General features: G+C 36.4%; 1 protein-coding gene across 4 annotated transcripts in view; it reads right to left on the minus strand.

Annotated features, from left to right (window-relative positions):
* The window catches only part of CDH19 (cadherin 19), a 102782-nt gene that overhangs the window by 43918 nt on the left and 37314 nt on the right, over positions 1–21550 (minus strand). For all 4 annotated transcript variants that reach the window (XM_019438134.2, XM_019438133.2, XM_019438135.2 and 1 more), the window contains exons 4-7: positions 12259–12378; positions 10709–10873; positions 3525–3706; positions 2723–2976 (exon numbers count right to left, since the gene is read on the minus strand). In XM_019438134.2, the coding sequence (XP_019293679.2) occupies positions 2723–2976; positions 3525–3706; positions 10709–10873; positions 12259–12378 (721 nt within the window). The remainder of the gene's footprint in view (positions 1–2722; positions 2977–3524; positions 3707–10708; positions 10874–12258; positions 12379–21550) is intronic.

Here is a 21550-nt window from a genome sequence, read left to right on the forward strand (position 1 = left end):
TTTTGTTTTTCTATCAGAAAAGAATATACTGTCATTGTGATATTGATAAAATGTTTCAAATTTTGACCATGGGTTCAGTTAAAAGGAAACTTCAATAATGTCCAAAGAATGAGTCATACACAGAAGTGGCAAAAGGGTACATTCCCTATATCTGGACCCTAAACAATACAGTAATACATAGTCTTAGGGATAAAAATGAAAATCCTAAGGGAAATTCCTTATGAAGTTCTTCATTAATTTTGGGGTGGAAATGTTATCACAGACAATTTCTGGACTCTAATTCCTAGCACACGAGGCCCCTTAAAACAACCGCATCACCTGCCTTTCAGGTCTAATTTTTACATTCTTTCTTCATACGTGCACCCTGGTTTTTCTTAAACATTTACCACATAACTTATTATTGTAATTTATATCAAGGCACATTTTCGCAAGCTTTTCTGTCCTTAATAATGACAACCTGGCAAGAACAAGCTGTTAAGCCAGTTATCTCACCCAATACTTGTTGAAACTGGGCCTGGGAATCTCCACCCTTCAGAGAAATAACAGGTAATTCCTATATGGAAGGAAAAACTAAGTAATACGAGTTATTAGAATTATGTATAATTTAATCTGTTTACTATGTGTTAATTTCTTTCCTCCAAACAATGGAACACTGCTGAGGGTAAAATAGAATGCCCTATCATTTCCTTTGGTATCCATATGGCTTGCCATGGAATGAGTATTAAGGAAGATGTATCCCATTAAAACTCAAACTGAAATCATTTAGTATTTGATTTCAAACATTTTTTTGGACATTGTGCTTCCAAAAAAAGAAAGAAAGAAAGAAAGAAAGAGAGAAAGAAAGAAAGAAAGAAAGAAAGAAAGAAAGAAAGGATGAGTACCAACTGAAATGTGTTCAAGGGGCTATTTTCATCCTAACAAACATATGAAAAACAGTCTTATTTAAAAGGTACCTCTAAATGAAAGAATATCCATTAGAGACATTAAATGATAGTCCTTTTGGGTGCCTGGCTAGCTCGGTCAATTAAGTATCTGACTCTTGATTTTGGAGCAGGTCATGATCTCAGTTTGTGAGATCGAGTTTTATGTTTATGCTATCAATGCAGAGCCTGCTTGCAATTCTCTCTCCCTCCCTCCCTCCCTCCCTCCCTCCCTCTGTCTCTCTCTCTTTCTGCCCCTCTCCCACATGCAATGTTTTTAGCTATGTTCATAAGCATCACTGTCAAGCATTGATCATCCATTGCCTTAATTATACCACTACAATTAGATCATTGTTTCCAACCCTTTATTATTATAAATTATGATATATAGGGGCGCCTGGGTGGCTTGGTCGGTTAAGCGTCCGACTTCGGCTCAGGTCATGATCTCACGGTCCGTGAGTTCGAGCCCCGCGTCGGGCTCTGTGCTGACAGCTCAGAGCCTGGAGCCTGTTTCAGATTCTGTGTCTCCCTCTCTCTCTGCCCCTCCCCTGTTCATGCTCTGTCTCTCTCTGTCTCAAAAATAAATAAATGTTAAAAAAAAAATTAAAAAAATAAATAAATAAAAAATAAATTATGATATATAAATATCTTGATCCTTAAAGCATTTTCTAGAGTTATGTATTCTTCAGTATTCTCAAAAGAACAATATGTAGGTGAAGAGATATATTACTTCTAAAAACATCTACATTCCTTTACTGGGTTTAACCGTATACACATATAAGTAATACCACATATATACTTACATTTATAACTCAAACTACTATTACTAAATAAGAACTATATCGACATATTAGAAGGCAGTGTTAGGGATTACAGTGGAAAAGTGGGAGCATTCCTCTTTCTCAAGAAGTTTCTTCTTTGTATCATAGCCCCTACAAAGTGCAAAGCAGTAACCAGCATCTACTAAGTACATGGAAGTTTGTATAATTCTCTGAACTGTGAAGAGTTGAAAGCAGATGAGTAAAGGAAGGTAGTGGAAGGAAACATGTAACAGGTTTTGTTGTTGTTGTTGTTGTTGTTGTTGTTGTTGTTTTGTCTAACGAGGCTTACAGCACAAATACTGGGGAAAAAAATGAAGGTATAGTACCTGAAAATAGACTAGTTTAATAGATGGCAAATACTGTTTAATAGTTATTTCTAACTGATTGGACTGATTTCATTTTTACTACTTTAAGTGGTATCCTGTGAAGGCTTTCTCAATTTTGGAATATAAATTAAATAATATTTTTTATTTTTTTATGTTTATTTATTTATTTTCAGAGGGAGAGAGAATCCCAAGCAGTCTCCACACTGTCGGCACAGAACCTGACACGGGGCTAGATCTCATGAACTGTGAGATCATGACCTGAGCAGAGATCAAGAGTCTGATGCTTAACCGATTGAGCCACCCAGGCGTCCCAAATTAAATAGTATTTGAATGGACCATAGGTCATCAGCTTTGCTTCTGAACTGATGCAGTCAATGGTTTCTTTTCCCTCACCTACTTGCCCCCAATTAATAGAGCTGATCGCACTGAAGTTTGGTTGGGGATTGCCTATTGCTTGCACAACTGCAGTTGCTTATTTCACTGCAACTTTATCAATAGTGAGCTTCCTGTTTTCACAAGGTTAAACTGTTGCGAGTTTGAAAACTACCAAGAAGAGAAAGAGAGATTCATCTCTGTTACATTTGTGTGAAATTTTATCTTCAAGCTAACTTGGATTCACTCATTTAGGAAGCCAGAACTAGCCTTCCAAACATACCTGATAGGAGAGTTCCTCTGATCCGGATCTGTGGCAGAGACCGTGCCTACGAATGATCCCTGCGGTCCGCCTTCGAAGACTTCAAATAGGTAATATGGGAGGAGGAAAACAGGAGGCTCATCTTCGTCCTCCACCTGGACCTTAATGAGGGTGCTGGAAGCTTCCTCATGGTATTTCAGGAGCTGCTTATCAACGTGGCGGTTTTTAACATTGGCTCTAATACGATAGTCGTTCTGGTGCTCAAAATCCACTTTCTACAAAGAAATACAGTGTACACAAGAAGAAATGGCTTCAGTAACCTAAGTCATTACTTGGAAAAAAAAAGTTTGGGTTATTAAGTCTCAGTTGTTTTTTAGTTAGGTTTTGCTCTTTAGGTAGTTGGTAGGATCCCTCTGACAGTATCATTAAGCAGCTGCATAGCAAATCCTGCCACGTGTTTTGTTATTTACATCTAATGTTTTGGAATAATAGCTCTATTTTTAATTTAGGATTAAAATTATACTTTTCTGTTCATAAATTTCTTACGGAATTGAGAATTAATTTAAATCTTTCCCAAAAGTTTGTCCTTTAAAAATCTTTAAAAAAATAAAAAAATTTAAAAAAGACTCTTCTTTGAGTAATTTGAGAGTCTGCAATAACTCTCTCTCATCTCTCAGCTCCTTTGCTCCCTAAATCATAAATCACAGGTTCTCATTTCAATTACTTAATAAAGCGATAACTAACTGGCTAAACAAAATGATTTCATGTATTTCTGATTTGAATTTGTGTTATGCTGCAAAGTAAATATTGTCCATACAGCTACCTTTTTTAATATCACTATTCCTTCTTGTGTCTCATTATTAGTAATTATGTCAAAAGTTTGAGAATCATCTTCAATGCTGTAATCCATTTCTGCATTTTCTCCAATGTCATTATCATATGCCATGATTTTTCCTATAGAAGTCCCAGTGGGTGCAGCTTCAGAGACAGTCAAACGGTAAAAACCTTTAAAAGCAAAATTCAAGAGATATCACACAAATAATAAATATAAGAAACTCCCAAATATAGCACCGTTTTTTTTGTGTGGACTATGAGAAAACCCATATCCTCACTTTCCACCAGTCACTTGTTTTTTTTTTTTTTTAAATCAATATCTATCGATCGATCTATTGGGCTATCTATACTTTCTTTATTTTTGTAATCTGTATTTTATTTTCCCTAATATCCTACTTGAGCGTCTATTATTTTCTCTCAAATATACCCTTGGAAGTCCTATCACCAGTACATATAGTTTCCAAATTTCTATCCACATGCATATTTCGTCAATAGTTTTGAATTTATTTTTTTATTATATCCTTCAACCATCTGAATTGATAAAAAGAGTTTTCAATTTCACTCATTCTCTGATATCTAAAGTTATCAGTAAATGTAAGTGTGGATTAAAGTTGGAAAAGCCTAAAACAAATAAGTGAACTCTAAGTGTAATAGTTTGATTTTTACATTCTGAGCCTGAGTGCATTGGCCATAGTGGAAATGAAAACAAACAAACAAAAAAGATAGATCCATGGGAGTCGGTGAGTGGATGTGGTAAGACAACCGTGCTGGAATCACATGACCCTATTGTTTTGGCCATGTGAAAACAATGGCAGTTATATTTGAAATACATAGATATAAATATAAATAATTGAGCTCTGTTTATTTTTCAGAATTGACTTGCATAAAACTGATAAGGAGTTAGCTATTTGTAAATTATTATTTGTGATTTCTGTTAAAATGTGGGAAATAATCATGTATGTCAATATTCTAAAGAATGAAACTTTGTAGAATTTTAAAAAGAGCATGTAATAGAATGTTTTTTCAAAGAGATTCTTGCTTTTTGGGGGTGCCTGAGTGGCTCAGTCAGTTTGGTGTCCGACTTAGGCTCAGGTCATGATCTCACAGTTTGTGAGTTTGAGGACCCACCTTGGGCTCTGTGCTGACAGCTCAGAACCTGGAGCCTGCTTCGGATTCTGTGTCTGTCTTGTGCTCTGTCCTCTCTCTCCCTCTCAAAAATAAATAAACGTTAAAAAAAATAAAAAAAACAGATTCTTGATTTTTTTAGACGTATAGAGCAAGTCACTTCACAGATTGCCTTGTGAGATTGTCCTTCCTTTTTTATTTTTATTTTTTGGCATGGGAGAAATGTGATTTAAAAGGTGTCAATACTTTTACTATTTTCAGGAAGTAACAGCTTAATTGTGCTGCAGTGTTTTTTTCCCCTCCACTGCAGGAAAATGTATAGTTGAGAAAATATAATTTCAGGAAGAGGGAAGAGCAAGCCAAAAGGCCACCAAGCCAGTGACCGAGAGTAGGTCAGTTGCCTCGTGTTGGTTTGTCCACAAGCAAGGGCTAGAGCGCTAACACAGGAGCTCCCAGACGTAATGGAACAAGACTGGATGATGGCAGATTATTTAGGACAATGGAGGTTATATGAAGGCCTCTGACTGTTTCTTTGTGACGTGGTAAAACGTTTAAGTGCTATGATCTGGTATGCATTTCGACAAGATCACTAAAGTTGTGCTGAGAGTAGAGCAGAGGGGAACAAAGGTAGAAGCAGAGAGGCTAGATGGGGGCCAGATTAAGAGGGTGGTATGATTGAAGGTTGCAAATGGAAGTTGGTGAGAAATGTTCAGATTATGGATATTTTTAAAAGGTAGAGCCAAAAGGATCTGCAGAGGATTGAGTTTTGGATATGAGAAAGAACAGAAGGGAAGGTGACTTTCAAAATCTTAAACAAAGTAAGTTTCTATTATCAGGAGATAATGTATGTGTGTACGTGTGTGTGTGTGTGTGTGTGTGTGTGTGTGTGCGCGCAGTCACAGAATATTGAAAATCATGCAGGATTGATCATCATTTCACTCTGGGTTAGAAATTAGAATTGACCTAAATTTGACCCAGTGCAATCTGAGTTGGATCAGTTGAATTGAATTGAATTAGAATTGAATGGGTGAGATTTTGCCCTGAGCGATATGAAGGCTGGGGAAAATCTATAAAAAGAGGGTTAGAGGAGGAGGCAGGTATGACCAGGAAGTCAAATATATGCCCAGTTTAAATGTATATAACTTATAAATCAAGATATTGAGTAGATAGTTGGATATACAAATCTGGGGTTCACAGGAGAGGCTCATACTAAAGTTATATATTTGGGAGTTGTCAGCATAGAAACGGCATCTAAAGTCAGGTGGCTATAGGGAAACACAAAGGAGTGACTCAAAAGGGAAGAGAAATGAGGCCCTAGGGCTTGGTACCAGAAATACACCAAAGCTTAAAGTATGCAGAGATGAAAAGAAGGCAAAGAAGATTGTTAAAAGTGACTAGGAAGACAGAAGAAAAAGCATATAAGGAAAGAGCAACCGCTGTCAAATGCTGCTGAGAAATCAAACTATATTAGGACTGAGAATTGATTGGATTTAGTTGCACATAGATATTGATAGAATTGACCAGATCAGTTAGGCTAAGTAGTACAGGTAAAGCCTTGACTGGAGTGGGCTCCAGAGAGTTTAAAAGACAGTAAATAGGATGATGCATTGGATAACTCTTTAAAAGTTATCTTCTCTAAAGGAAAGAAAATGAAGCATGATTAGATGGATACGGCAGTGGAGTCAATAATGTATTTATTTTATTTTATTTTACTTTGTTTTTTAGATGAAAACAACAGCACCCATCACAGTGTGAGTGCTGACAGTAATTAGTGGGCCGAGTGGACGCCCTTGACTGAAAGGTCAGGGAAGATTGGGCATATCAGAGGAGATATGACATAGTTAAGTTCAGACGAGGGCAATGGGATTCCAATTACGGAAAGCAGCCTGAACAAGAGTAAGGAGACCAGCATGCTCTGATAATGGAAGCGTAGTCAACACACATATTTTCGCATGAGTATGGTGTGGGAAAGAAATAGAGAAAGCTGTTTAAAGAGTGAGGTAACTTTATGGTGCTAGAATCATGTTCACCTACACTCAAATGTGAACGTAGTGATGCTATCATCTTGCACGAGGATTCTGGGTATCTACAAAAATTTTAAAAACTATTTCAAATGTTCTAGTTCATTTGGATATATATATAAATTATACGTATATATACACATTGTTATTTATGTTATGTTTATCAATGTTAATAGAGATTATATACGGTTATATATATACACATTGTTTTGTATAATATATAGTTATATATTATATATAACATTTATATAATTACATATGCACAATGAAATATATCTATATATATAAACAAAATTAAAGTTGAGAAAAATTAAAAGAAATAAGGATGGCGAGAGAAGTTTGAAGGGCATTTAGTCTCAATAAAAATCCCTTGTGAGTTCTGCCTTCTGGAGTCTTCAACTTGTGATTTTCCCTTCATCTGGCTAAAACACAGATGAGATGTATTCCACACGTTAACCTACTATTTTTCTACATTTATTAGTTGAGAATCATTTTTTTCAAGTCCTGGGTATTTCAAATAGAATTACCCATGATCTTCTTGTCTTTAGGACGCACACTTTGTAGAGATAGTCACGTACATAATACCTCTCATAACAGGGAGAAGCAAGTCACAAACTACTGCCCTGCTGCCTAAATTCCATCTAAGGAGGAGCTGTTTCATGGACTCAAAGGACCGAGGAGGTGCTGCTCAAATGGTTGGATTTGCAAGTATGAAGGATGAATACATTTAAAAATCTAGTGTATTAAAAAAAACCTAGCATATGGCAAGGTGACTATAGCCAATAATACTATACTGTATAACGGGAATTTTCTGAGAACACCTCGGGCACTCTTACCACACACTTGCACACGAGGGAATGATGTGAGTAGATGGGTAATTAGTTTGACTGTAATAATTATGTCACTATGCATATGAGATCAAAACATACGCTGGGGTTCCCTGTTGGCCCAGTGGGTTAAGCATCTGACTTTGGCTCAGGTCAGGATCTCATGGTTCGTGAGTTTGAGCCCCATGTCAGGCTCTCTGCGATCAGCGTGGAGCCCACTTCAGATCCTCTGTACCCCCCTCGGTCTCTGCACCTCCCCTACTCACACTCTTTCTCTCAAATAAATAAATAAACGTGAGAAAAACCATTGTGCTGTATACAATAAATATATATGATTTTTATTTTTAAAAATGGCATTATACTGAAAATGTTAAATATGAAAATGGCATACAAATAAGCATTCAGATATGCAATATTTCTTTAATTTTTTTAATGTTTATTCATTTTTTGAGAGAGACAGAGTGCAAGTGGGGGAGGGGCAGAGAGAGAGGGACACAGAATCTGAAGCAGGCTCCAGGCTCTGAGCTGTCAGCACAGAGGCCAACACAGGGCTCAAACTTACAAACCCTGAGGTTATGACCTGACCCAAAGTCCTGTGCTTAACTGACTGAGCTACCCAGGTGCCCCTGTCTTCAGACACTTCAAAAGGTGCATCACATTTACACACTTTAAGATTTTTGTCACACACAAAAAATGCTCATCGTCTTTTTACCCAGGGGCCTCTCTAATATTTCTTGAAAATTCAGAATATCTGCTAACTCTGGGCCTGGCACAAAATAGCTGAACTGAACAGTATCTGCATGTGTGTGTGTGTGTGTATGTGTGTTGGGGGGGGGGGTGTTGGGTGGGTGTGCATTTGTATGTGTGTGTTTGATCTACTTTTCTCTTTGACACATGTATATGCATTTTTCCTATCATGATAATTGGTCATGATTTCCAGAATTGCTTGTAAATGTATTTCTGTAGGTAGGACAGAATGCCCTGGGGAAGGGGTGGGAAGAACTTCTTTAAAAAAAAAAAAAAAAAGAATTTCTCCTAAGAATTTCAGAAGAAATCCCTTCTGGAGCATACCAAATGACTTAGCTTGTATTCAGTACTTAAATTATCAGAGCAGGTATGGCATATTCATAATACATAAGTAAAAATAACTACACATATTATACATATATGGTCAGTTAATTTATGACAAAGAAGCCAAGAATATGCAATAAGAAAATGTCAGTCTCCTTAATAAATGGTGTTAGGAAAATTGGATAACCAAATGCAAAGGAATGAAACAGGACCATTGTCTTACACCATACCCCAAAAATAACTAAAAATGTATTCAACACTTGAACTAAGACCTGGAACCATAAAACTCCTAGGAGAAAACATAGGCAACAAGCTCCTCAGCATAGTCTCGGTGATGCTTTTTTTATTCTGATACGAAAAGCAAAAGCAAGAAAAGAAAAAAAAAAAAATAAGTGGGCTATAACACACTAAAAAAATTCTGCCCAGCAAAGTAAACCATCAAAAGGATGAAAAAGCAACTTACTGAAAGGGAGGAAATATTTGCAAAATCATACATCTGATAAGAGGCTAATATCCAAAACATACAGAAACTCGTACAACTCAATATCAAATGCTACTACTATTACTAATAATAATAATGATAATATTAAAAATGGGCAAAATATCTGAATAGACATTCTTCCAAAGAATGCATACAGATGGCTAACAGGTACATGAAAAGATGCTTGATATCATTAATGATCAGGGAAATGCAAATCAAAATCACAATGAAATATGACCTCACCCCTGTTAGAATGGCTACTATTCAAAAGACAAGAAATAACAAGTGTTGGTGAGGATGTGGAGAAAAAGGAACCCTTGTGCACTGTCGGTGGGAATGTAAATTGGTGCAGCCATTACGGAAAAGAGTAAGGGAAAACAGTATGAAGGTGTCTTAAAATATTAAAAATAGAAATATAATACAATCAAGTAATACCACTTCTGGATATTTAGCCAAAGAAAATGAAAACACTAATTAGAAAAGATAGCTGCACTCCCATGTTTATTGCATTATTATTCACAATAGCCAAGATGTGGAAACTTAAGTGTCCATCAATGGATGAAACGGTAAAGAAATTATGACAGACAGACACACACACACACACACACACACACACACACACACACACACTAGAATATTACTCAGCCACAAAAAATAATAAAATCTTGTCATTTGCAACAACATGAACAGGTCTCAAGGGCATTATACTAAGTGAAATAAGTCAGAAAAAGACAAATACCATATGATCTCTATTACATGTGAAATTTCATATACGTATATGTAATATAAATCATAGGTGAATATAGAAATGGGCAATTTTTTTTTCTGTTCTTAGTCTGAATATAGTGAATAAAGATAACATAAAACATAAAAAATAATTATCATTTGAAATCATCACTTGTAGTAGGTAGAAAAATGAATTCCTCAAAATACCCGTGTTCTAATACCCCAGAACCTATGAATATATTATGTAAAGGGACAAAAAGCAATCCAGGTTGCAGGTGGAATTCATATTGCTATTCAGCTGACCTTGAGATGTGGAGATTGCCTTGGTTTGTCCAAGGGGACTGGATCTGATCACATGACTCCATAAAAGTGAAGAAGAGGCAAAGTGTGGGTTGGAGAGACGGCGACGTGTGGAGGACTTGACACCTTTTGATGTGTCTGAGGTGTGTGAGTTATACTCAAGAACCAGAAAGACGCCTCACGGAGCTAACGGTGTCCTGCCGCTGACGGCCTTCAAGGAAACAGAGCCCTTATTCCTACAAACGTAAAGAACTGAATTTTGCCAATAACCAAATCCAAAGAAATGGATTCTCCCCTGGACCCTCTAGAGAGGAAAATAGCCCTACAGACACCTTGAACTTAATCTGGTGACATCTGTGACATATTTCATTAAGGTAACAATTTGTTTAAGGCACGAGGTTTGTGGAAATTGTTACGAAAGCGATTAGAAAAAAAAAACACATTACCTTTTCATTTGTATTTGACTTTTCACACTAATGAAAATAATCACACCTTCGAATAATTAATACATTTATTTTATATAGTGCTGTGGCGGTGCTTTAGATGCAAACCCTAACATCTGTGTGTATTTAGCACATGTATAGTTTTATTGTAATGAAAATTCACGGTGTTTTCTACTTACTTTCCTTAAATATAGGCTTATTGTCGTTAACATCAGAAAGTTTAATTAACACACTTGTTGTTCCCGACAGTCCTCCTGGCTGACCGAGCATATCTTTGGCTTGAATAATTACCCAATACTCATCTTGCAGTTCTCTATCCATTTTAGAAGATGTTCTTATGATTCCTTAAAACATGTAATAAAACTTCAATTATTATTTCGTTATTAACCATGCATCTTTCCAGTTAATTTCCTAAGAATTCCATCATACACTCATTCTTTTGATACATTTTAAATGACTACAATGTGCTAGACACTGCCCTGGAGAACATAAATAACAATAAAATAATAAATTAAACACCAACTCTGCCTGGAGTTTAGAGTAGTCAACACAATACTAAGAACACTAGTAGACCCCTAATAAAATGCTATGTTCATATACTCTTGGGTAAAAAAGAGGAATGTCTTATTTTTACCTCAAACGATTTTCTGCTATCTTCTCTAACATAATGTTAGTGTGCTACAGTTAACTTCTCCTTTAAATTTGAAAGAAGTTAATTATAAGTAAATGTGTACATTACAACACCAAATTTATGCAAGATATATTGTGCACCTGTGATGTTAAAGTCTATTTTAAGTTATGATACATGAAGAAGGATTTGTTTTTGACCGACAGTTGTTCATGATACAGATCAAACTATAAACAGATTTTCAAATTCAAGATGGACTATAATAAATATAATAAATATTCTGTAAATTTATTCTATAAAATTCTACATTTTAGAAAATGTTATAGAAAATTTTCTAGAAAATTACTTAGTAAAAAAATTATTATCACTAAAAAAAAAAACTAGGAAAGGGCAGAACAGAAGACAACAGGATGCTGGGCTAAAGATTTGGGGACCATGAACACAAACATAAGAAAGAGAATGGCCAATCCTCAATGTATCTGTGGAAAAGTGTTCATTAAAAATTGTGAGACCCGTAAATACAAAAAGAGATAAGTTGGACCATATTATGATAGCATTTGAATTGTGGACTGAAGTGTTTTATAACTGTAATCTGTTATATGAATCCTTATAGAAAACACAGAATGTCTGAAAGAGACACTGCCAGTATTCTCCCTAGGTTTGACTCCAGAGAGAATTGGGAGTGAAGGTGAATCTCATTGTGGTTTTAGCTCGCATTTCCATGACTACTGCGGTTGATGAGCATTTTTAATATGCTTGTAGGCTTTCTGTACATCAAATTTTGGTCAACTGCTTTAAAGGTCTTTCACCGTTATTTTTAAACTGTTTTTTTTTTCTCTAAGTGGTTTGTTATAGTCTTTGCATATGTTTTATACCTTATATACAAGTGATTTGTAGTGTGGATTTGGAAAATTCAATCTCTGAAAGTTAGAAAAATCAGCTAAAGGACTAAAAAGAATTAAGTGTCTAAAATACAACCCATTTATTTCTGGAAACTTCAGGTCTACTGTACAGCACGTTTGGAAGCAGATGTTTTTTTTTGCTCTGCCATTTGCCTACTTAGAATCCCGCTGAACTGCACTTTGTTTCATTTAGAAATACCTGTTGTTGGTTCAATGGAGAAGTAGGGCTGGCCTTGTAGTAAACTGTACAAGAGACGAGCATTATTGCCACTTGAAGGATCATCAGCATCATTTGCTGTCACCTGGATGACTAATGTTCCTGAAGAAAATATGAATAGTAACAAGAAATTAAGACTGCGGTCTTATCGAACAATGAATTCAGTTCTATACGGCATTTTCTCTTTAGCAAGCAAGGTGAAGACATACAATGAAAACCTAGCCCTCCTTGTTCAGAATTACAAAACTGATATCATTCTGCATAGACAAGAGAATATAATCTCATACAAAAGAGCCCTAATTCATATATATATATATGTGTGTGTGTGTATGTGTATGTGTGTGTATAGCTTAGATCTTTGTTTAAAATTCTATATTGTATATAGAATTCATATATATATATATCTATAGATATGTATATATATATATGATATGTATATATACACATATCTATATACATATATAGATACATATATATATCTATAGATATGTATATATGAATTCTATATACAATTTAGAATTTTAAACAAAGATCTAAGCTATAATGAAATATAATTATTTAACAATCCATTACAATGTCCATTTCACGATCTTTCAGAAGTTTGTTATATCATTAGTGGAAGAATCAAAAGGAAATTGGAAGCAGTTTACTTTAAAAATCACTCTGTGAACTGTGACTCAAAGTCACAGAATGCTGATAAAATGTGAATAAAATTGAAATGAGCTTGCAATAGTATCAAGTTGAGGGTGGGCATAAGTATCTTCCTTATTTAATTCCCTTCTGTAACATACTTACGTTGAAGAATTCTTTTTTTTTTTTTTTTTTTTGGTATAGTACAAAGCAAAACCCTGTCACATATTGATGACATAAAATGTTCTTAATTGAAATTCAATAACAATCAGTAAAACACAATGAGAAGTATCTGTACATTTAAACTTAATGCTTAAATTAAACATCTTCCTTTAAAAGTATTGAGCTTTTTAATCATCTTTATGTAAAGTTGGGATAGCATTATAGGTCTTGTTGAAAATCTGCATTTAGGGAAACATCATGTTCTGGGTCAGTAAGAATGGCAACATGAATATCACAGAATCAAATAGTCTATGCGATTTCCTGTACTACCAACATCATTCACGTTTCCATTACAATCTTATTTTGTAAACCGAGACATTCTAATGGGAAGCCCTTCTACTTGTCAGTAATAAAGTTGTTGAAACTTTTACCGTGGCCCTCAAATGTATGTAGCATTTGCTCTTTGTGGTATTATTTGTGGTATTATTTGTGGTATGTGGTAGTATTTTATTAGTCATTTAGCACTTGCTTTATACTGTATAACCACTCAAAATGTAAACACCTTAGGTTCAAGTGTTTTACAATACGTTCTCTTCTATTGCCATGACATGGATGGACCTTAAGGGCATTATGCTAAGCAAGATAAGGCAGACAGAGAAAGACAAAGATATCACTTATATGTGGAATCTAGAAAAGCTGAGCTCTAGAAACAAAGGGTAAATTGCTGACTCGCAGAGGCTGGGAGACCTGGATAAATGGTGATCAAAGCCAACAAAGTTGCGGTTAGGAAATCAAGTTCTGGAGAGCAAGTGCACAGCATGGTGACTCTAGGCCACCATATTGTGTTGTATGCTTTAAAGTTCCTAAAAGACTTGATCTTAAATGATCTTCCCCGGCCACACACACAGAAGGATATGATGTGTTGAAGATGCTATCAACGCTATCTAGTGTTAATATCATTCTAATTATCTGATTTTGTTTTATTTGCTTTAGTTGCTGCTTTTTCAATGACATCACAATTCATTAAATACAGGTTAAACCACTTTAAACCTTCTTAGATATTTTCTAAAAGGTTTTTCTAAAAAAAGGTCAAAAGAGGGGGTGCCTGGGTGGCTCAGTTGGTTGAGCAGCTGACTTTGGCTCAGGTCATGATCTTAGGGTTGGTTCATGAGTTCGAGCCCCACATGGGCTCCTTGCTGTCAGCCCTGAGCCTGCTTCAGATCCTTTTTCTCCCCCTCCCTCTGCCCCTCCTCTGCTAGTGCTCACCCTCTCAAAAATAAATAAAACATTAAAAAAATATAAAGTCAAAAGAGAGAAGCTTACATATTTTCCTAATCAGAAATTTAAATACTGCAGAAATCTTCACTAAATAGTCAAGTAACATAAACTGTAATAATAAATAAATGTCAGAGTAGTCAAGAAATTAAAAAAAAATTGATATGTTATATATATATATATATATATATATATGTTTTCCATTTATATTTTCCTTGTCTTTTGTAAGAGAACACGTGTGTACATTCACTTGCAGTTAGGAATTAGCCATACACAAAATTTAAGCAAAATATCACTATAAGACCAATAACGTGTCCTTCAGTGAAAAAAATCAAAATTGTTCCAAAGTCCCCCTGTCCCCTCCTCCTTCTGTTACCAGTTAAATATAGGTAAAGGGACACTGGGTGATTGAAACAAATAGCTTTTCAGTTTCTAGTCATTCTTATACAAACATGTGTAACTCTTCCTGTATCTGTCAGTAATCGTAGAGCTGCATTACTCACATTTGAAATCAAAATGAATAGCACCAAGATGCCCTTTTCGCATAGAGCAGCTTTGCCAGGCTTACATAATCACTGCTTTTATGACATGCTTATTGTTTAGTGCAAGAATCGCTCTGGTCTGTTTTATGAAGACTGTGGCTCCAGTCTCCCGGCCATCCCGTTTCTCAACAACAACCCACCCATCACTATAAATTGAAGTTGATTCTAAAATATTACGGGGACTATTCTAGATAAGAACATAGTTCAGAGAGACCCAAGTCAGCATGCTTATGGAACTGTTTTAGAATGTTTATTTTCAGGGCGCCTGGGTGGCGCAGTCGGTTAGGCGTCCGACTTCAGCCAGGTCACGATCTCGCGCTCCGTGAGTTCAAGCCCCACGTCAGGCTCTGGGCTGATGGCTCGGAGCCTGGAGCCTGTTTCCGATTCTGTGTCTCCCTCTCTCTCTGCCCCTCGCCTGTTCATGCTCTGTCTCTCTCTGTCCCAAAAATAAATTAAAAAAAAAAAAAAAGTTGAAAAAGAATGTTTATTTTCTTTTTTAAAAATTTTTTTTAACGTTTATTTATTTTTGAATAATTTGAATAATTTTGAATAATTTGAATAAACCTGAGCCGAAGTTGGACGCTTAACCGACTGAGCCACCCAGGCGCCCCTAGAATGTTTATTTTCATAGGAGAAGGCATTTTGAATTTTTCATTACAAAAATTCAAGGATGTTTTAACATTAGAAAATGAACCTATATAATTCGTGGCATTAAAGGCTTAACAAAGAAAAACATAAGACAAAAATTCTCATTAGATACATAAAACACACCTGAAAATATCCCAGTTCCATTTGCAATAAAAATTCAGGGAATTACGAGAAAAAGACACCTTCTTAAGTCTGATGGAGGGCATTTTTAAACTTTGACAGCAATCGTTTACCTGCAAAATGTGAAAACTTTTCCTTCTGAGGTAGTTAAAAAGCAAGAAGTTTATTATCACGCTATTTTGGGCAGCATTGTAGGAAAGCTCCTAGACAATGAAATGAGGCAATGCCATGCATACAGAAATGAATATTAAAAATGATGACGGGGCGCCTGGGTGGCTCAGTCAGTTAAGCATTCCACTTTGGCTTAGGTCATGATCTCGCGGTTCGTGAGTTCAAGCCCCGCATCAGGCTCTGAGCTGACAGCTCAGAGCCTGGAGCCTGCTTCCAGTTCTGTGTCTCCCTCCCTCTCTGCCTCACACCACATGCACTCTGTCTCTCTCTGTCTCTCAAAAATGAAAAAAAAAACCAAACAACCAAAACATTAAAAAAATGTTTTAGTGATTCAAAAACAATATTTTTGTTTGAAAATCAAGCAGAATATACATATAAAAACTTTAGAGAATATTAAATCATTACATTAGGAAGGTCATAGGAACACAACAAGGTACACAAAAGTCCATTTTTATTTATACCAGAAATATATATCTCTAAAATAGTTCAATTAAATACCTAATATATACAAGAAACAAATATACTCAGGAATATCTAAACAAAAGTTGTTAAAGACCTCAACAAAGAAAGTAAAGAGACATTAATGATCAAACATGGACCAAAATACTGGGTTTATGAAATGACCATCTAGAAATACCGACAGATCCATAGTGTAAATGCTATCCTAATCAAAATCTTAGCAAGTTGTCTTACTGGATAAATTAAAAATCTGACTTGAAATATACATGGAAATGCAAAGGATTAAGCAAGACAGACATCTCCGATAAGGAATATTTGGAAGACGTGTACTAACAGGGAGCAGGGCTTATGACATAACTGTGGCGATAAAGACAATAGAACATTAGCCCCTGGAAGAACAAAAGAGGACAAACTGACTAGAGATTCAGAAACAAAATCATACACATATGGAGAGCTCACTCATGCAAGGATGGCACAGGTGAGCACTGGAGAACCGTTTCAATAAATGCTACAGTGTCCCCTGGGTATCTGCGTCCATTTATACATCCATCCATCAGTCATCTCTCTTTTGATCTAGAATTTGACACTTGCTTGACACCATTCACAAAAATCGGCTTAAAATAAATTCTAGATATAAAGGTGAGAAGTATATAACAAAAATAGAATAATGAAACTTCCATAAAGATGGGAATTATTTTGCATAACATCAGGGAAAAAAGAAAACAGAAGCCAGCATTTCTTGATTAGGATTGGGTGATTGATAACCTGATATTTGTCTCAAGGCACAAATTCTTTATGTCTTTAGACATACCCATTGATGCCTTTCTCCCAGCCTGCACAGGTTGCTCTTACCCTACCGAAATGGAATTCAGTAGAATATTGTTGTTAACAGCGCATTCATTATTCATCAGTGCAAGAAGCCTGGTGCATGCCCTACGTATGAACCAACCTGTTTAGCGTCTCCATTCCTTTCATCAACATTTTACTGTGCTCTCACTAAAACCTGACAAAGTCAGTTTAACTACACTAATGGATCAAAAATTAAAGTTTCTCGGGGCACCTGAGTGGCTCAGTCGGTTAATTCCGACTTCGGCTCAAGTCATGATCTTGAAGTTCGTGGGTTTGTGCCCTGCATCGGTCTCTGTGCTGACAGCTCAGAGCCTGGAGCCTACTTCAGATTCTGTGGCTACCTCTCTCTCTCTGCCCCGCCCCTACTTGTTCTCTGTCTCTCTTCCTCTGGAAAACACAGAAACATTACAAAAATTTAATTAAAGTTTCTTTAAAGTATATCCTAGTAATAAAGTTATTTCTTTTTTTTTTTTTAATTTTTTTTTGAACATTTATTTATTTTTGAGACAGAGAGAGACAGAGCATGAACAGGGGAGGGGCAGAGAGAGAGGGAGACACAGAATCTGAAACAGGCCCCAGGCTCTGAGCTGTCAGCACAGAGCCCAACGCGGGGCTCGAACTCACGGACCGTGAGATCATGACCTGAGCCGAAGTCGGACGCTTAACCGACCAAGCCACCCAGGCGCCCCATAATAAAGTTATTTCTAAAGGACAACTGATATATATATATATATATGTACATTAATGAAAAATGCTTTATACAGATTATTTTCACATTAAATATATCACCAGATAGATATTCTTCACATGTATTTGCATTATTTAATCAGCTTCTTGGCTTAATTGTGTTTTTATGAACAGTGTCCCGGGTTATCACTAGCCACCTTTCAGATTTAATCATGTCTTAAAAGGAGACACTTTACTCACTAGCCATATGCCTCGGACACTACTTGTCACACCCCATGTTAAGAGGTACAAGCACAAAGTCAATGTCTCCCAAATTCACTCTGGCTTATTATGATGCACCTACTAACAATAATAAAAGAAAAAAACATTCTGGGCCAAGTGCTTTCCGGACAAAATGCCAGGGAAAACAACAACAACAACAACAACAACAACAACAACAACAACAACAACGAAACAGGATTAAGCAGAGTTGTCCTGGGTAAAATTGGAGATCTGGTCACTGTTAGTTTCACCAACTCCTCCAGATCTTCCTAGCTGTAATCTGAAACCGGCCCCTGAACAAGGAGGACAGGAGGAGACCAAACATGACACATGCCACTCCAGATTGGCAGGTGGTAGTTGTATTGAGCAAGAGAACTCATTCCTGAGGCTTGTTTTGGGTGTCCTCAAGACGAGTAGTTTTTTGGACCTGCCCACCAAGTCTTGAAAGTCATAAAGGCTTTTAGTCAGTCATATATAGCTTCAGTCCTATGTAATATTCGGACAGTGACAACACCACATTTCTATCTCAAAGCTGGAATCCTGGGGTAGCTTCTGGGAGAGGAAAACACTAGTGGAAGTCACATTTCAAGGACAGGGGAGGGGCTTAGGTGCCTCCGATCTCCCATGTCCAGCATGCAGGTCGAATGGCAGACACATCCTCTCAGTGACCTCCCTCAACTGTCCACAACCTCACGACTGATTCTCGCAATCTTATACGCTCCCCTCTTCCGTAGCGTGTCCTCAGCCATCAGCAAGGGGCTTCTCTAGCATGGAGGTGGCTCATTTGGCATCTCTGGCTACACCGAAGGCAGGTAATACAGGCACATTCAAGAAAAACACTGATTAAGACAATAATTCCCAAATAAGTGACAGCTCTTACCACCAAGAATCCCATGACCTGAACCATTGATTTACTAAGTCCTCTGAGCTGGGGTCAGAACACTTATATCTTCATGTGATTTAATGAATATGGCACATTCACAAGAGTCATCAGGCATGAGCACCTAACATTTGTTTGAATAATGGCACAGGTGCCTCCTTGCGAGGCTGTAAGTGTTCACGGCTGTTTTACTGTGGGGGGCGGTGGGTGGGAAGCTTTTATCATCAGAGACATTTTAGTATTCAATAAGGGCAGACTCTTCTGGCTATCATTCAAGGCTTGCTGGGTAAATTTAGTAGGGGCTTCTATGTGTCATAACGTCCTTGAGGCCAACGGAGGGGGGAGGCATCACCGTCAGGTATAAGGAGATGAGTTGGGGGTGGGATATGCCAGCTCAGGACCCTAACCTTTCCCTTTCTTTTAATGGTGTGTGTTCCATTCCAGGGATATTCTGTTTCAATAGGTCCGGCTTGCAGCAGGACAATGGGATCCCAGTGAGGAGTGAATCGTTTCCTTCAACCAGAGGGGTGGAGTAATTTACCCATCCTGGTGAGACATCTCATGGCAAATTCCAGTAAACAACTCTTTCCTTAGGCATGACGGGGTTTGGTGTTCTCAGAAGCACAGCATGTTAATTCAAGGTGAGAACTGGGGCAATGGCTATGTCCCCTGACTTCCATACCTTTAAGGTACGGGGCATTGGCTGCCTTAGCTGGATCCCCCAGTCTGGCATACAGGGCAACAGACCCTACTGATGGGTCATTCAAATCTATTAGAGTCTGGGTCATGACTTTAGTCTACTTGGCCAAGGTAGTTTTATTTGTTAGTAGTTTCATCTGCTGCTTTATATTTCAATTTTTTCTTCTCACCGTTTCTTGTGCACTACAGGGGAGATGGAACCTCCATTCAATATCATGTCCTTTTGCTCAGTCTTACATATCATGACCTTTGAAATGTGGCCCTTCATCATTATCTATTCATACACAATGCTCAGCTTCTCTAATCTCCTGGCTCACTCAGTGACCAGGGAAATCTTGGGTTAAGCCAGATGCAGTTTCCATAGAAAATCAGGCATGTTTAAAATCCTCACTCTTTAAAGCTATTTTTTTTGCAAAAGGACTTTATGAAAAATTTAACACAATATTTGACTTTACCCATTTTCTCAGCAATACTATATTGCAAAAACATACTATTACATAGGTAACACAGGACGTAAACTTGTACTAAATTCTTGAGAGGAAAATCATAGTTTAGTAGTCTAAACCGTGGGAACTGGAAATATACTTCAGTTTGCCAATATGCTTCATTTGCTGTGACACAAGTTACAAAATTATGGTGAGATAATGGCATATTAACGTAAGACAAAATATTTATTGTATGTGAGAACCTACATAGAAATGACACTTTGTAATTATTCATAAGTGCTAAAACTTACAAGTCTATATAAAATTTTTGAAGGTCAAAAGCATTATTGACAGCATGAATATGATTTCTCGACATGTTAGACTTATTCTCCCATCAAGAGTAAAACCTAATGTAAGAATAGTATAACTCCATCAATATTGATTTATGTGGAATTCAGTCTTAAGCAGAGGTATTACAGAGGACTGAATGATTGTCATTCAAAAGTGTAGTTTAATATTAGTAACAAAACTTTATTAGATGATATCTCATATTTCACACTGAATACTTTATCTTCTTTATAGAGATTATGGGAGATATCCATAAAAATGTAAAAGTGATAAATTTTGATATGCAGGCTAATTGAGATATCATGTAGGCAGGAGAAAAGACAGCAACTTGTGACAAGGACATTTTATATACAAAGTTTCCATTTTTTCTAGAATACTCAATAAACAGTGTGCCCTAGTTAAATATATGTTTGAATGCTAAGATTTGAACTGGTAGATTTCAAAATGACTCATTTATTTTAGTGTGTAATTTTTGTGCGTCAAGTTCAGTGGTAAAAATATTAAGCAGACTTTTCTTAGAATGAAGATATAAATTGTCTAATAGGAAAGCTATTTTTACATGCAGTTCTAGTACGAGCACACTTTGATTACTCTGAAGCAAATTTACTGACAGGATGTTGAATTGCATAATGGCCAATCTTAAAGAAGACCAAAGTAAGTGATAATATTTTGACCTACATTCTGATTCTGTGATTTTTGTGACATTAAAACAGATAAGACAGTAGATAACTTAGTCAAATCATAATGTTCAGAATTCAAATTCATGATAGAAATAATGTTCTAATCGTGGATGTGCTCACTGTTTCACACTGGGAACTTATTTTATTAGTATGAGGATCATTATTTATTTACAGGGACTGATTGGCCCATCCCTCTTGTGTTTATATTTGAGATGCAATTACTTTTACAATCTAGAACCTCCAAGTGAAGCTCAAAAAACAGATATTTTCCCACTTGTCACCTTAAATGTGAAAAATACTCTTCAAATATTTTTTTTTTCGTTTTCCTGTCTACAAGAACCTGAAAATTAGGTCATTCTTATTATTCTTGTGTTGTATTTTTGACACCTCTACTTTTCATAATGTTAGAAAATTTAAGTCAAATAAATAAACTGTGTT

This window comes from Panthera pardus, unplaced genomic scaffold (genome assembly GCF_024362965.1).
Source record: "Panthera pardus isolate Hobbes unplaced genomic scaffold, ASM2436296v1 HiC_scaffold_15, whole genome shotgun sequence".
Taxonomy (NCBI): Eukaryota; Metazoa; Chordata; class Mammalia; order Carnivora; family Felidae; genus Panthera; species Panthera pardus.